Source organism: Engystomops pustulosus, chromosome 1 (genome assembly GCF_040894005.1).
Source record: "Engystomops pustulosus chromosome 1, aEngPut4.maternal, whole genome shotgun sequence".
Lineage (NCBI taxonomy): Eukaryota > Metazoa > Chordata > Amphibia > Anura > Leptodactylidae > Engystomops > Engystomops pustulosus.
In genome coordinates, this window is record NC_092411.1 from 232,801,846 (window position 1) to 232,819,970 (window position 18,125).

General features: G+C 40.7%; 1 protein-coding gene across 1 annotated transcript in view; it reads right to left on the reverse strand.

Annotated features, from left to right (window-relative positions):
• Positions 1-5,709: 5,709 nt before the first annotated feature.
• Positions 5,710-18,125, reverse strand: part of LOC140075277 (uncharacterized) — a 66,341-nt gene continuing 53,925 nt past the window's right edge. Inside the window, exons 15-21 of the mRNA XM_072120921.1 lie at positions 17,688-17,727; positions 17,254-17,305; positions 16,311-16,422; positions 13,944-14,027; positions 13,039-13,162; positions 8,778-8,868; positions 5,710-6,562 (exon numbers count right to left, since the gene is read on the reverse strand). Coding sequence (XP_071977022.1) covers positions 6,488-6,562; positions 8,778-8,868; positions 13,039-13,162; positions 13,944-14,027; positions 16,311-16,422; positions 17,254-17,305; positions 17,688-17,727 — 578 coding nt within the window. The 3' untranslated portion in view covers positions 5,710-6,487. The remainder of the gene's footprint in view (positions 6,563-8,777; positions 8,869-13,038; positions 13,163-13,943; positions 14,028-16,310; positions 16,423-17,253; positions 17,306-17,687; positions 17,728-18,125) is intronic.

An 18,125-nucleotide genomic window follows, 5' to 3' on the forward strand; every position in this document is an offset into this window, starting at 1 on the left:
GGACTTCCTTAGGCTGCTCCCTTACCTCAATTAATTGCCGAAGACGGTTCTTTGTGGGTTTCGCCAATAGAACTGCTTCCTGCTTGCCTGAACTGACTCCTTCCTCAGTTCTTTTTCTAGGGGGGATCTATTTTTTTTAAGCCTAGCCCCCTGGTCTATGCAATGGCCTCGAAATACTGCTTTGTGGGCCTCCCACACCATAGATACAGAGGGGACTGAATCCTCATTAAACTGGAAATACTCTCTCAAGGCAATGTCCAGCTCTTCTTTAATTAATGGTTTCTTAAAGGGGTATTCTCGTCTGGGCACTCACATTCAGTTTCATTAATCTGCCATACATAAACATTTCTTCAATTAGATTTTATTAAAAAAAATGTTCCTGTGTGAAGATAATTTCTCATAAATGTAGTCATGTTGTCCCTTAGAAACGAGATGGCTTTCTCGGATACGGCCACCTCTGTTGGAGGGATTGCACAAAGAAACAAATTATTTTTGTATATAAAATGTCCGGAAGTTACTACATGACCCACATCAGTCCTGTGGTAATGATTGCTGAATCCTGATGGTCCAGCAGGACTCTATATCGCATGTCTGGCCACCGCTGCCAGAGTGTGACGTGGTCGTATCCGAGGAAGCTATCTCGTTTCTAAGGGACAGAATGACTACATTTATGAGACATTATCTTCACACAGGAACATTTTTTTTATTAACATCCAATTGAAGAAATGTTTACATATAGCAAATGAATTTAATTAAATGTAAATGCCCTGATGGGAATACCCCTTTAAGAAGGGATTCATTTAGGCCCTGACTGTAGAGAAATCCTCTCTAAGCTGTAAGAGGACGGGCGCGTGGTCTGACCACGATATATCCCCCACCTCTGTGGATTGCATCATACTCAGAATCTGTATATCTCCGAACCAGTAGTCTATACGGGTGTGAGTGCCATGGGGGGCAGCATAAAAAGTAAAGGAGCAGTCTCCAAGGTTACTCAATCTCCACAGGTTAGACAGCGCAAATCTCCTGAAAACACTACAAAAGGCTGCCGAGATATTGCCTTGCGATCTAGTCACAGGGCTGGGGTCTATCGCTAATCGATCTATGTTTTCTGAAAAGATAACATTGAAATTGCCCCCCAGCAGTAATGGTGCTGGTGAGAACCTCGCTAGCTTATTCAATACTTTGGTGATAAAACTGACCTGGGACGTATAAGGAGCATATATATTGCACAGAAGAATGGTTGAACCATACATCTTGCCCTGGATAATAATGTAGCGACCATTAGGGTCCTTTGTCACTGATTCGGGTACAATGAGGCAGGAGGTCGAGAGTAGGATTGCTACTCCCTCTTTCTTACTGTCTGTGGAGGCCATATAGGAAACAGGATAGAGGTGCCTGGCAAAGTTGAGAGTGCCTGTGGTGCCGTAGTGCGTCTCCTGCAGGAACACGACATCTGCTTTGGAACTCTTCAGCTCAATAAGCATTAAACGTCGCTTTCGAGCCGAGTTGAGCCCTTTCACGTTCAGCGTCAGGAGCTGGACCATGATGAGCCAGTCAGTGGGTGCGTAGTGTGTACCCTACACACTTATGTAGTATATAACCGGGGAAAGCTCTAAATCACTAACGTTGGCCCACCAATTGGTGTGGCAGAAACACAAGGGGAGGAGACCACTTGGACAGGGAGAGACAAGACACACACAAAACAAAGCGCACAGTCAGTAGAGGAGAATCAAAAAGAAAATTAAAAAAAGAAAGAGAAAAAATTTCTCAATTCGAAATCAGAGGGGGGAACAATCTCCCTTTACCGGTGTAGGTCAAATGTAGGGAGGCACAGTCAGTTAATCCCGAATCACCTCTCTCCGCTGAAAACCCACGAGTGTCCGGGAGGTGGGATCCTGTTTTCAACCCATGTAAGAGGAGTGACGAGGCAATGGAACCTTCTATGAAACAGAAACACACTTAAAATATACTACTAATCAAAGCCAAAGTAGAAATAACAAGAATGGCTGTATACTACTGGGGTCTGGCTGGCTGTATACTACATGGGGCTGGCTGTATACTGCATGGGGCTGGCTGTATACTTCTGGGAGCTGGCTGTATACTACATGGGGCTGGCTATATACTACTGGGGGCTGGCTGACTGTATACTACATGGCAGCTGGCTGACTGTATACTCCTGGGGCTGTATACTAGAGGGTGCTGTACATACTTCTGGGGGCTGGCTGTATACTACATAGGGGCTGACTGTATACTACATGGGGCTGGCTATATACTACTGGGGGCTGGCTGACTGTATTCTACATGGGGGCTGGCTGACTGTATACTACTGGGGGCAGACTGTATACAACATGGGGGCTGGCTGTATACTACATGGGGCCAGCTGGCTGTATACTACATGGGGCCAGCTGGCTGTATACTACATGAGGCCAGCTGGCTGTATACTACATGGGGCCAGCTGACTGTATACTACTGGGGGCTGGCTGTATACTACATGGGGTTGGATGGCTATATACTACTAAGGGGCTGGCTGACTGTATACTACTGGGGGAAGGCTGTATACTACACGGGGGCTGGCTGGATGTATACTACTGGGGCTGGCTGTATACTACTGGGGGCTGGCTATATACTGGGGAGGCTGTGACCAATGCATTTCCCACCCTCGGCTTAAACTCGAGTCAATAGGTTTTCCCAGTGTTGGTGGTAAAATTAGGGGTCTCGGCTTTTACTCTATATACAGTAAATGCTATATGCTCACAGACTGGGACTGGGGTTCCTCAGACCCACCAGATAAAATTTTTCTGTGGGCCACCCTTCATCCCATAGGAAATTGACCCTACTAGTCTCCAAATTAAGATATCTTCCTCTGTGTCTCTGGGTTCCAGTATTAGGTTAGAGCCTGGGCCCAACGGAGGATCTTCTGGTACACTGGGTAAACTGTTCACTATCAACTTGAGGGTACTGGTAGTTTAGTGGGGTAAAAGCAGGTGACAGTCTCCCTGTAAGCCCACAGAGGAGAAGAAGGGTACTGAGTTCAAATTCAAGGCATTGAGCTCTGGACATGGTAAGGGGTTAATTGAATCAAGGACAAGGTTAACATGATTATTTATTAAATGAAAGACAACGTGTAGCATAATGAAAAGTAAAATTTATTCTGAATACAAAACATTAAGTGTTAATTAGAATTTAAAAAATACCAAGAAGCTGTAGTAAAAAGGCTGAGTATTTTGATCCAGTATACTTAGAAGTAGAACATGCTAATCTTGGGTACAAAAGCTAAATATTTGCATCATTTAAAACGCCAAGCTTACCACATCATCCCAACCCAGAACACAGGCTGTAAACAAATGCTTAATACATACTGTATGGACATTTACTCTGTACCTGCGCGGTACATGTTCAGGTGGAGGGAATCATTCAGAGCATCTTTTACCAGGTATGAGGTATTTTTCCAATTTCATGTCAGTAAACATATGTCAAAGAAAACTTTAAATAGGTCCTGCTTCTTGCGAGAAAGATCCAAAGAAGAAATAAGGCTAAAAATGTCTTGTTTGAAGATCCTGACAAGCAAAATATCTCACCACAACCCCCCATTTATATATGGCTGGGATGTATTAAAACAATAAACAACTCATACCTACCTCTCTCCATGCTCCCGTTCTCCTGTGGTGATGGGCGTTCCTACCGGATTCTGTTTGCCTGAATATTCTGCAGTAACGGCCATTGCCCCGGGAGAATGGGGGCCTTGGGAGAGGAAAGTATAAGATGTTTGTTCTTTTCATACAGCCCCAGCCAGGGCCGGCGCCAGCACACGGCTTAACCAAGCAAGTGCCAAAGCCCCAGAGCTACCAGAAGGGCCCACTATGTTCAGAAAACTCCATTATATCGCAACGGCACCTTTATGTCGACAATGTAATTGAAAGATAGCGTCTGACAGAGGTCTCAGGTGACGGGGGCGGCGCCCCAAGCGGATTGTAGGTAAAAGTAATTGTAGCGGCATTGCCAATGAGACAGTGAATTTCTCCCTGTGCTCTTAAGATGCTGGCCTGCCTGGCGTGATGACTTCACGGCGAATGCGTCCGCACTGAAGATTGTGGCAGAAGAGAAGAGCCCCAGAAGAGATGTTCTTGAGGTAAGTTAGCGTTTATTATTTTATTTACTGGCCTCAATAAGGTGCTTTATGTGTATTTAATCTAGATATTAATTCATGGAGGCTGCAGCCTCTTTATATTAATTCACTGAGTGCACTCCTAAGGGCTCACTGAGGCTCTGTAGCCGAGGGGCCTACGGAAACCTGGTGCTGGCCCGGCCTCCAGCCATTAATAAACTGTTTTCTAATCCACTTTAAACAGACATCTTATGCCCGATGTCTTACTTCAGATGTCTTCTGAACACCATGTTTTTAATAGTATCATATACGGCTTGATAATTGGGGTTTTTCATGCACCATTGCGGAACTGGCATAGATTGAAATTTGATTTCATGAATCCGTCACCCACATCTGGATTCATATGATAAATAGTAACTTGTCTGACAATTGCCTTCAATCCTGGCTATAATAAGACCTCAGGGCTCTGCCCAATCAAGTGCTATTTCACAACTAATGTGTGACCTCTGCCGACTGTACAAATACCATTCAAATAAAACAGATCTAAGGTTCTGTCCTTCCATGCTGCTGGGGGGGAATTGTGGAAAGTCAATTTGCATGGCAACATCTTCAAACCAGGAAGTCTGGACCAGTATTTTATAAAAATCTGGGTAATAACATTTCACACTGACATACTGTACAAGGTATTTTTTAATTTTTTAAAAATTTTATTTATTAATTATTTTAGTAGGCATTTTAAAACAAATAATGTCTCTCAAATCCATTATTCTGCTCAATGTGTTATTCAGAACATTTCAGTCATTTATAGCTTGATCTGCAACTGCTCAAAACAGTGTGCAGAAGACTTCTCCATTACCAATGTCAGGCTGGAAGTGAAAATACAATGTAAATGTACCATGTGTTTGATGTGAGCCTAGAAGAATTATAGTTTTATTGTACAGTTAGTAATGTTACACATAGTGAAAGCAGTCATTGATATGTACATTTTCCTATCCATGGACATGCTTCATGTAAACGAGTTAGGATTTTCCACAAATTAACACTGCACTAGATGAACATTGCACAAACCAAATACTATATTCTCCAAAGTGACACCTGGACACACCTACAAGCTTATACATATTCATCCATTACAAGCATATTTTTTATTCTATTTTCTGTACATGTGGATAGCCATCTTGCACCTTCCAGACATTGGGCATATTTCTAAATTCATCTATGGCAGTCATGAGCAAAGAACAAGCAGTAAAATAAGTTTTGCTCATTAATAACACCAGTACCATTTCTTATAATATATGGACAAATTCTAAATGGGTCCCTGGAGAATACTGTATTGCAATATTATTTGTTAACCATAAGCACACATTAAAAAAGTTTTATATTGGGGTCAGATCCTCATGCACTGTGGGTCAGAGAGAAAAGTAGAGCAGACTACTCCATTCAACCACGGAAAACTGAAGGAACAGAAAAATCAAACCAATACATTGGAAAGATCTGTAAAGGAATGGCAAAAAATACATCTATAATCAATGTTTATCAATTATAAAATATTCTAGTACTGCAAAGAGGCTGCACCAGATCTATTCAACAGCGAAGTGTTGGTGTAGAATTTTTGTATTGAGCAGGAAGTGCTCACTGCACAAGTGCTGAAGAAGGAGATGGTTGAGACAGTGTAACAGCCTGTAAAGTCAGATCACAGGAGGAGCTAAGGTAGCCCCTTAGGCTCTTTACCATAATTTTTAAAGTCGATTTTAGAAGGAAGGAGGCCATGGATAACAAATATATAAAACATATAAAAAAGGTTACCACAGTCACAGTGCCTGGATCTATGGGTAAGTGTCCCTGGTTTATCATGATGGATTTTGCTGGTAATTTTCCTTTAATGATTATAAATAAATAAAAAACAAAAACGATATAAATGTGGTTTGCATTTAACCAATAGACAATATCCTTTGTGTTTTTTTAAACAGTTTCTGAATGCTGAAATAGAAAATGAAAAGGTCATTCCACCTCACATATCCCCCTCTGTTCCTGCTCTGCACTTACCAGACCCCTGTTATGCTCCGCTTTCTGGTCTCTCTTACTGCCTAAGTAAAGAAGGATCAGGAAGTAGATGTCTTTCAGGGACTTGGGATCTACTGGAATGGCAACTGCAGGGAATCGGTGAGGTCCGTGACACCTTTTACACATTTCTTTACATAAATGCTATAAAAATATATCCTATATATTCTCCATGCCTCATTTATTAAGTATAGATACTTTGCCTAACTAGCATTTACCATAATGGCTTCTTGTTTATTAATCCATTGTTATGTTTCTCTACGAACAGAGAAATTTCTATTCTCTATATTAGAAATCCAGTGAACATTTAACTCTATTAGGTTAGTCGATCAATGATTTTAAATCAGGGACGTTTGTTATCTCAAGGTCAAGTAACATTTGTCCAAATGCTTTTCCCTGAAGAAAAAAATAAGAAAAGAACAAGTATTAATATACAAGAAAAGTATTTATGATGAATTACATATATTCAAATAGAAAACTTTCTTTTATCCCTTGAAATGTTATGACTGCACATAAATGACTGTTGATCACATACTTTTACATCTTTATAGGTTAGAGTATTCAGACTCATTTACTATAGACCTCCGACAGGTCTTGACCACCGATGTTTTAGAGCAAATATGATGACACTTGGACTAAAGCGCCAACAACTTTTGTTATAGTCAGTGGGAGACCTTGATTCTTTATTCCTGTCTTTATAATTTAAAGCATATGGAAGAGTGGGAAAAAGACTGAAGTACACGTGGAGCGCTTATAGTGCCACTACCCAGAGAAGAAGAATTCTTCCAAGATACCAAAAGTAGTATTGTCAAAATAGTAATTTATTTACCTTTTTTAAAATAAATTTCCAAATTTCAACAAGTCCAAAATAACGCGTTTCGGGTCCACGACCCTTTTTCAAATAAAGGAGCAATTGCTCTGTCCGTTATTTGAAAAAGGGTTGTGGACCCGAAACGCGTTATTTTGGACTTGTTGAAATTTGGAACTTTATTTTAAAAAAGGTAAAGAAATTACTATTTTGACAATACTCCTTTTGGTATCTTGGAAGAATTCTTCTTCTCTGGGTAGTGGCACTATAAGCGTTCCATGTGTACTTCAGTCTTTTTACCACTCTTCCATATGCATTGTACAACCGGCCCTTATTGGTGTCCGGTTTTTTGAAGTTGTGAGAGCTGCTCTCTTTAGTTGCTTACCCTAGCAATATACCTATCTCTGGAGACTACACCAGTCTGTACCTGGAGACCATCGAATCCTGGATGTGAACCTACTCCAACTATTCAATTTGCTTGACTCCAAGAGAGACTAAAGGTGAGCACCCTAGATCATCTCTATACATCTGCCGATTACATGACGTTATCACCCGAGGCGCCGTCCTCTGTTATTGTCCCTTTTCCCTACCTCTTACCTATATTTATAATTTAAAGAATGAGTTCAAAACAAGCGAGTATGTCAGCTAAAAGAGAGAAATCATATAAGCTGAATTATTAAAAAATTATCTTCCTATTATCCAATATATGGCCACTAGCTAATATCCAGAGTACCTGAGGTGGAAAGTGTCTGCTGGAAACTCTGCCCTATGGAGAGGCCATGGAGTTTTAGAGATTGTGGGGGAAGAAGTTTAAAACAAGATTTAAAGGGAACTTGTCATCAGGAGCCTTTTTTCTGTCTCCCACATGGAGATTAGTGTGCACATTGTCAAAGTGTTTTTATAAAGTGGCTTTTTCCGATTAAAAGAAAAGTTAGCTAAACGTTTCCCCCTGCCCATACATATATTTCAAATAGGAGGGTTATGGACGTTTTTTAAATTTGAAAAAGACACATGACAGAGCAGTTTTCCAGATCATGAGGGAGGAAACCACTCCTCACTGGACACTCCCATGGGACACTGCTCTGCAGAGAGGTAAACTTTCATCTAACTTTGCCTTTTATCGCAAAAGAGATTAAAAGAAGTTTATAAAAACACTTTGGCAATGTACACACTATTCTCTATGGGGGCCAGAAAACGGTTCTCCTGATGACAGGTTCCCTTTAAACCAAAATCTAGAAAAAAAAATATTGTTGAGGACTAATTAAAAATAAAAAATAGGTTTAGGATCAGCAATTTTTAAGGGCCATAACTTTATTGTTTGGCTTTTTAATGAATAGTAATTTTTGTTGCTTACAAATTAGCTTATTAATAAATACATTTTTACAATTTTTTTTTTAGTTTTCTTCAAGTTTTCTACTGTAACTATAAGCATCTATAAGACAGTTACAAGGGAAAATAACCCTCTGTGGGGGTTGTATATATTCTAATAAGACCCAGCAGGTCTGCCTAGCCCCTTTACACACAGCATTAACATGACCACTGGGACTTTAAAGATAGGGCACTGTGGCTGCCTCTAATTATTACATAGTGCATGTTCATCGTCATGTTTTTTAAGAAAGAACAAGGCAGAAGAAGGTTTTAAGCTGCTTCTGCCTTCTATCTAGCGTCTCCAACAGTCCTGTCCCTGAGATCCAGGCAGAGGCAGACGCAGCAGCAACTGCAGTGTTAAGACCTAAACTGTCCACCATCTAAAGAAGATGTTCAGTCACAAAGGAGTTAATAGTTTCAACACTGGTACTGTACCTGTGGGTCACTCCTGAGTGATGCGATGCCACCACCGCCTAATGCATTCTTCAAAACGAAATTTAATCCATATATTCCGGGCAACTCATACCTGTAGAAAAGTAATAAAACAAACAGTTATGTAGTCTGGTAATTGTTCATACAACTAAATCCATGTAACCCATTCAAAAGAACCGGTTCTTGCCAAGTAGCCAATGATCTACTGCAAAATGTAAAAAGTATGTAAACTATAGGTCACGGCTGCATAGCCATCCTTCTTGAACTATCCTCTGCCTAGTATAATGATGGTTAAGCTGCACTCCTCACTAGGCACCCAACCCCAGGCAGTCTTGTGGATATTCTACCGGTTTCATCTACAGGATAGATGATATATTTTTAATAACTTGGTCTTCTATAAACATTAAAACTGGTGTCTCAAACCCCCATTGTCCTCTTTACATGACTGCAGTTAGGAGAAGTTTGAGAAGAGGATAATTCAAAGGTACTTCCCTAACTACAGATTTTCTGCATCAACCACAAAGACGTGAATGAAGTGGTGGCCATCAGTGTCCATTACCACTTTATTTACACAAGTGACTGAAGGACTTCTATTTTTGTGAATGCTGGGATATATCTTCCTGCAAAAAAGGGAATAAGTCTGGCACATGAGGGAACCCCCCTTAACTCCCCCTTAAGGCCTCAATGCCTACATATTGCCTACTCTACTTCATAAGAGTGAAAGTAGGGTTTTTTGGTGCTCTGCGCAGAACTTCCAAATAAATATAAGTAAAAATAAGCTTAGCACTATAAATCTAGCTTCAGTTTTGTGCTATAGTATTTACAATTAAAGAGTTGAAAATGTAGAAAACATTACAAAAGATGAATTTCCATAAAATGTAGCAGTAACAGTGGTTCACAAACCATATATGCCTTTATAAGTCCTATTACCCATTCATTTATCGTCACTATCCTCCAGCAGATTTTGCACTAGGCTATTTGAGCGGCGATCTAGACCAGAACATGCCATGCTCAGCGCTATTTTAACCCCTTATCAAACTAGTTTTCAGCTCAATGACCAGACTCGATTTTTAAAATCTGCCTTGTGTCACGATAATTGGTTATAACTTCGGAACAATTTAACATATCCAGGGGATTTTGAGAATGTTTTCTCGTGACACATAGTACTTCATGTTAGTTGTAAAATTTAAGTGATAAGTTTTGCGTTTCGGTCTGAAAAAAAGTGAAAATTTGGCAAAAGTTTGTAAAAATTCTTCATTTTCCAAGTCTGAAATGTTCTGCTTTCCAGACAGGAAGTAAAACTACCCAAAAAGCTTGATAATTAACTTTTACAGAGTGTCTTCTTTATGTTGAGACGATATTTTATGCTTCCCCCCTTTTTTATTGGATGAGGAGCAGAACTTTAGGTGCCATTTTTCTCATTTTGATAAAAATCTCCAAAACTCACATTTTGAGGGACAACTCAGCTTCCAAGTGACTTTGAAAGGCCCAAATAATAGTAAAACCCAATAAATTACCCCACTACAGAAACTTCTCCCCTCAACAGAGGTAAAACAACTTCTATTGAGTATATTAACCCTTTAAGTGTTTCACATGGATTAAAACAATATGGTATATGGTAGCAGTCCTTGTCTTTTTACTAAATTGCCTGGATAATTGGTATTCATTAAAACAATATGGACCTGCGATTTAGAAACTTTTACATTTTTTTGGAAAAGAAATTCATTTAGGCCAAAACTGATGGTTTCATAATAAATTAAATGATGAAACACTCTGCAATGTTTGATGCCCACTTTCTCCCGAGTTTACTGATACCCCATATGTGGTGGTAAACTGCTGTATGGGCGCACGGCCGGGCATAGGATGGAAGCAGCGCTATTCACAGCAGATTTGTATTGTCACATTGTCCAGGCTATAAATTATCATTTTTTTGGTAATGCGAACATTTGAGGGCTTATTAATTCCGGGATGAGATACAATGTATAGATAATTCATTTTGGGGGTCTAAAGCTTATTCATGAGATTTTATTAACTATTTCAAGGGGGACACAAACAAAATCATCAATTTTTATTTTGGATTTTTAGCCCTTTTTTTCTTAACTTCTGTATTTTTCTGTTGTCAGATCTAGTTGAGGGCTTATTTTTTGAGTTGATCTTTTCAGTCGTATCATATTAGGGAATGTAACTTTTTTTTATCACTTTTTAGAACATTTTTGTGATGGTGTTTGATGAAAAATTGTATACTACGGGAAGTCTTTCGTGTTTTTTTTTTTTTTACGTCGTTCACCGAGCGGGTTCAATTCTGATTTATTGTACAGATTAATATGGATGCGGTGATAACAAATATGTACGTTTTTTGTGTTTTATATACTTTATTTGCATCTTATGTGTAACTGGTGAGATTATGGGACTTTTATTTCAATTATTTATTTAATTATTATAAAATATTATAAAAATTATATATATTTATATTTTTACTTTTATACATTTTCCACCTTTTGGCTTGAACAAGTGAACATCCGATCGCTTGTTCAAGCCTTTACACTGCAATACACTTGTTTTACAGTGTATAGTGCAAGTAACTGAGCATGCTGAGCATGCTCAGTTACATACAGCCGGATACTGGCAGGAGGCGGAACCCGGCGGGGACAGAAGCCGGCAGCCTCGGGAATCCGGGGCTACGGCAGGAGGTATCGGATCCCCCAGTAAGCACAGGGGTTAAACACTTACGGGGGGTTAAACACCCGGGATCGGAGTTTTTCCGATCCCGGGTGTCAGTGCCGGGTCTGGGCTGTGATATCACAGCCCGACACCGGCACTATACTGAACCGATGTCCCAAAATCTTCTGACGCGCTGCCGTAGAAAGGCGTCGCATCAGAAGAAGTGCCCTTAATGACCGACGTAGATTCCCCATAGGGCGGTCATTAAGGGGTTAAAACAACATCCTTGGCTGCCAGAACTACAGGAGGAAGGAGAAGGTGTGGATAGAGATGGATTGTCATTGGAGCTCCTGCTCTGGGTCCCCTAATTCTTCCTCTTCAGGGGACCCTGGAGAAAAGCTACAATCTTTCATCTTTCTGTTGTTTTGGTGAACTCATGACGCCAATACGATTAAAACCTGTGATACAGCAGGAATCAATAAGTTACTGCTTAAATTGTCATGTTGGCACTTTGCGACATATATGTGGGTTTTGGTTGTAGCTTGGGCACTCTGTCTTCAAAATGTTCGCCATCACTGTCCAATGACAACATATCAACCAGGAACTATCCCTGTGTCTTAGCGTCTCCATCTAACCATTCCCTTTAACCCCTTAAGGACCATGCCCCTTTTCATTTTTGCGTCTTTATTTTTCACACCCTACATTCAAAAATCTATAACTTTTTTATTTTTCCATGTAGAGAGTTGTATGATGGCTTGTTTTATGCGTAACAAATTGCACTTCATAGTGATGGTATTTCATATTCTATGCCGTGTACTGGGAAGCGGGAAAAAAATTCTGAATGCAGTGAAAATGATGAAAAAACACATTTGCAGCATTTCTTGTGGGCTTGGATTTTACGCCTTTCACTGTGCGCCCTAAATGACATGTCTACTTTATTCATTGGGTCAATACGATCATTTACTAAGGGTTGCGAATCTCACTTGCGATGTACTGTTTGCCGTTTTTGGGGATTGCACGGCTTGGGTAGGAAGTTAAAGGGTGTCTGCGCTGGGATTGTGTCGCACACTATTGGTTTTTGGCGCAGCTGCGCTGGCTTGCATGCGACACAAATTGGGGGATGGGCCGTTGGACGATGCAACCGATTCTGACTTAGGGCTGGATTTAACTTTCAAATTGTGTCACAAGACAATGCACTTACATACACCAGGAAGGAGGAGGTGAATTCTGTTGAACCTGAGCGGGGAAGTGACACATGCAGGATATCGGGCGCACGATCCTAGTGAAACGCGGCACAGTGCATTATCGTTGGACAATTCACTTTCGTGAACTCCAGGAGCCGGGTAAGTAAATGAGCCGCAATATATGAGTTTGAGAACACATAGTCATGTCTTGTGATAAGTCACAATGAACACATTAAAATATGCTGCTATAAATGCAAAACAAAACAGGATCAGTTTTCCACATGCACCAGAGGAGCTGCTCGGTCACATCATGTGTGGATTGTAGATTGTGTCCACTGTTAACACATTACAGAGGTGTACAGATACAACACATATATAAAGAAATCAGTGCCAAAACGATGCCCTGTAGATGTACATACCTGGACACAAGCTGCTCATCAGGCTGATCTTTCTGAAGTAAATGCTGGAAGTATTCTTCCACAACTTGCGATGAAAGCGCTCTTTTTAGATAGGGGTAATATAACGGGTGACGAGCAACAACACCTACAGTATAAGAAGACAGCAATAACTCTACAAATAAACTACACAAGAGTCCATCTTTATTGAGTGAGTCTGAAGCTACATACAAGATATGCCATAAGGACTTTGTAAATATGAAATGTAAAATGATATCAAATAATAGTGTGGTATTTCAACGGTCCAATAGTGGCAGATTGTTGGTGTTTTATATTTTCTCACACCAAATCTATTACCGTATTTTCCGGACTATAAGGCGCACTTAAAAGCCTTGGATTTCCGTGGAAATCCAAAGTGCGCCTTATAGTCCGGTGCGCCCTATCTATGGCACAGGGCACAGGGCAACGGACCATACTTACATAGGTCCCCGCTACCGGAGACCGGAGATCTCCAGCGGGAACTGCAGACCACGCGGCATGAACAACTTCTGCCGTGTGGTCTGCAGTTCCCGCTGGAGATCTGCTGTCTCCGGTAGCGGGGACCTATGTAAGTATGGTCCGCTGCCCTCCTCCCCCTCACCTTCCCCGCGTTCCCCGTCGCGTCCCGTCGGGTCTCCGCCACGCCCCCGGACCTCCGCCACGCCCCCGGACCCCGCGCCTTATAGTCCGATGCGCCTTATATATGTAATTATTACATATATAAGGCGCATCGGACTAATGCGCCTTATAGTCCGGTGCGGCTTATAAGCCGCAAAATACGGTATACAGAATACTTTAAATATAAAGAAAATTAAAAATAATTTACAACATTCGGATGTAAATTCAGTGCTGATATATTATATTAAATAATAATAAAAAAGTACTGTTACCTATATTTGCAATGTTTCCTTTGTCTCCACTTCTAGTGTAAGCCAGTTCCTCCAAACGATATGTATATGGACCACTTGGCAAGTCTGCAGAAAGATTATAGTAATATCAGTATTCTGAGTATTTAGTTCTGAATAGCTGCAGTGAACTGAAAAAGGGGGGGCATCATTTTGGCAACTTTTTCTGTAAAGACCACTAACAGATTACACGCATTCCCCTGAGTAAAGGGGGTTTCCCACAAAAGAAAATTCTCACATTTCAATCCCCTAATGATGTTAAAACCATAAAGATCATTTTGCTGTTTTAGCTCCGATCACTCCCTAGGCCAGTGATGACGAACCTTTAAGAGAGCGAGTGCCCAAAATACAACAAAAACTCACTTATTTATTTTAAAGTGCCAACATGGCAATTTTAACAATAACTTGCTTCCTGCTTTGTCAAAGCTTTAAATCGCATTGGACATCAATACTGTAGAAAGAGGAAAAATTATTATTGTAGTTACCCTCCAGGTTCCCCTGTTTCGGAAGAATTGCAGGGCCCATGGAAGGAGCTCAAATTATAATCTAGCTCTGTCCACATCTTCTAACTCCTCCTGCAGTCCCAGGCAGCCAAGGATGTTTTGCTTTAAAATAGTGCTGAAGACCTGAGTGCCACCTCTGGCACCCGTACCATAGGTTCGTCACCACTGCCCTAGGTTGCTCAGCGCAAAATCCCAGGGTGTGGGCATGGCCTCTCTAAGCAGACACATTATTATCCATCTAGTTCTGTGGGATGACAATGTGGTTAGAGTATCAAGGTACAGGTGTATATACACTTTTATCTGGTTTCTGACATTGTACTATCACACTGACACATAGAGAGAAAGATGAGACAGATGAGAGATGCATGAGAATACACAGAGGCATGACAGACACTGGCTGACAGACTTTTACACAGTTACACTTTTAGCTCTGCTGCATCTCACAGATACGTGCCTGTATTCCCCTTCCCCCGGAGCACTTATCCACTGGTAGTTTTCAGCCTCTCTCTCTCTGCTCAGGATGTGCTGACAGGAAATGATCAGTGTAAGGGTACATTCACACAGCGGTATGCCCGCCGTGCGAGCATACCGCCGTGTGCTGGATAGGAGGAGGAGGTGGCCCCTCCTCCCTCCATAGAGAATAGCGGCGCACGGCCGCACACACACGCCGAAAGATAGAGCAGGCTCTATCTTTTTGCGGTGTGCGGGCCGGATCTGCGCCTCACCGCTATTGCCGTCTATGGGGACGTACATGCGGCCGCAAATTTGCGGGCGCAGACGGCCATGTGAATGTGCCCTAAGCTCCGTGCAGGTGGCGTGTCTACAGGCACACAGCATGGAGAGTCACATACACATCCAAGAAAGCGGCCTGACCCAAAGTCAGAAGTTACAGGGTTGTGTCTAGGGGAAACTGAAATTATGTACAATTAGAGAATGTGCTATCCGAAGTATATATTAGAAACTTGTCTTTGTGAAAATACCCCTTTAAGGACACCCAACCTACAAACAACTCTTAGTTACAAATGGACATCTCTGCCCACTATGAACTCTGATAAAGCTCTCTAGATGCTGGTAATTTTCTGAACTTTAGTCCCAGGCTGAAATGGTCAGCAGAGTTATCAATGGTGTTAGAAAAGAAGCTTTATTGTTAATCCTTGTCATCCTATGAAAGCCAGGGTACACCATCAATGAGGTGAGCTGAGCCTCTTGCCTCAGACAGCACCACCTACAGAACCTGTATACGTAACCCGGGAACAGGCCATATTTTAATTATCGCTTATTTAACAAGGCCTGTAGTGCTTTAGTATTAAGAGGCTATTGTATTTTTTATTATTGGCTGTGTATGGTAATACCTTAGTCCCGCTAACCTGAATCTAATGACCTGTGTAAACTTTGTCTAGTCAACACAGAACATAGGACTTGGCGATGGACCACAGTCAATCAGATATTTATAATCTAGCCTAAGGAAAGACATCAATCTATGAAGAAGGTCTAGGACTCCAATTCCTTGCATTCTTAAAACCCCATTTTTGATTTTTTACTCAGTTGATAGAAGCTTATTAGGGCTCTAGAAGTTTCTAGTGCCTAATTTAGTAAGTGCAACGTAATGAGAAGCTGGAATTAAATTTCAAACACGATTGTATGTAGTTGTACATTTTCTTACGGGCTTTGCAACAAATCTATTTGCAGTGATTACCCAGTAACCATGGGGGAAGGAGGGAGTTAAAGACAAACAGCGATCAGGGCACAGATCAGTGAGCCTATTAATGGATGCAAGAGCTGGAGGTGGTTAAAGGTTTTACTGTAAATGTTATCAATTAGCTAATCAAAGATGAAAATGGCCAAATACCTTTAGGCACTTCTGGTGTTATAGGCTCTACGGCAGAAATGTACTCATCTACAGTGAAAGAGTGATCATCCACAAACTCTTCTATATGTTTTCCATCCATGAAAATGTCAATCTGAAAGATGTATGTATATAGATAGAAACAGAAAACATCTAACAGATACTTTCTACTACAGATTATGTAAAACTTCTGATTAGCAAGCAGCAGTGTAACAAAAATGTTTTGGTTTTTAGGCCTAGTTCAGACCTGTGTTTGTGTCTCTGCTGTAACACTCATTACAGCAGCATGAGATTTAAAGGAAATCTACCAGTTCAAAAAAGGAAAAAAAAAAAACACCTACACAAACTCACCTACGCTGCTCTTCATCCCATACCAGTGCTTATCTTAGCTAATCTTGACACGCCAAGATCACCTGAAAAAAAGAGTTATAAAAAGCAGCACGAAAAACTAGGACAAGATGTCCGATGCTTCGGGTTCATAATTATTCATACCTCTTCAACCTCCCTCTCCCATGCTCCCAAGCTGAATTCACGACTTCTTGTGTGATAGATGCCTCCTTCTCCCATGTTGGAGAGGTAGGTGATGTCACGCAGGAGGCATGCTGCTTTTTATAGTTCGTTTTTCTCAGGTGATCCCAGCGTGTAAATATTAGTGAAGACAAGCGGGATTGGGATGAAGAGTAGTGTAATTGAATATGTGTAGGTGTTTACTTTTTTGAACTGGTAGATTTCCTTTCAGGTGAACGTAAACCAATTCTGTCGGCAAAAGTTGCCAGTTGCGGTGCTATTTTTTCAGCTATTAATATCGGAACATGTAAAGGAACCTGCAAAACGGAAGTGTGAACTTTTTCTAGATTTTTACTATAAGTAACTAGCTGCTTCCAGTATTTACAAAATACATTTTAATTCAATAAACATAAGATTGTAAATAGTCATATTCACTTACAGTCACATTTTTCCTGGGGTAAAGGAAGAAAAACGGCTTCAGGACGGGAGATCTATGATGGCAAATGAAGGCATATTAGTAACCCACAACTCCAGGACACTGTGTATTAAATGGTAGAATAATGAAACTTGAAAATTGCTTCCTTGTATCAAGGTATTTTACTGAATGGTATTTCTAGTCAAAATAAGATTAATCCAAGCATTATGTTATGGTGCAGCAGCAGAAATGCTTCACTCACTTTGATTCTATGAGTCCTACAAACTAAGAGATAGTGTTGTACAAGTAGACACCCCCTTTAAACGTAGTTTTTCTGGTGTTCTCCATACTATCAACTCCAGGGTTTTACTTTTTTGTAAGATCACAATCAGCAATGAAACATGAAATGTGGTCCAAACAAACAATACCTTAGTGTACAGAAATGTAGTAAAACTCACATGCGAGGCCGTCCACCAACAACAGCAGTGAGACCTGGGGCTATGAAACAAGAAAAGAATAGTTAAGCTTAAGTATTGTGAAGTATTTTGAATATCATCAGTCTTTTTGTTTAAATACAGTTTATTAGATTTTGCTGAATTTCTTCTACCAAAAGAGTATAACAGTTAGGCTAAGATACAGGCAATGACCCCGCGCAGGGGGCCAAAGCACAGTTTGCGAGAGAGCGACTGTTATATCAATATGTGTAATACACTAGCAGCACATAGTGGGTGGGGGTAATAATCCTGTTTTGGATCAGAGACCCGCCAGGTCGTGTGTGTTGGAGAATTACAAGTTCAACATCAGAGAGTATCATATTGGGCACATCAGAATAAATGTGGCCACTAGTAGAAACCATCAGCAAAAAACATAGTATTTTTGCACAAAAAATAAGCCAC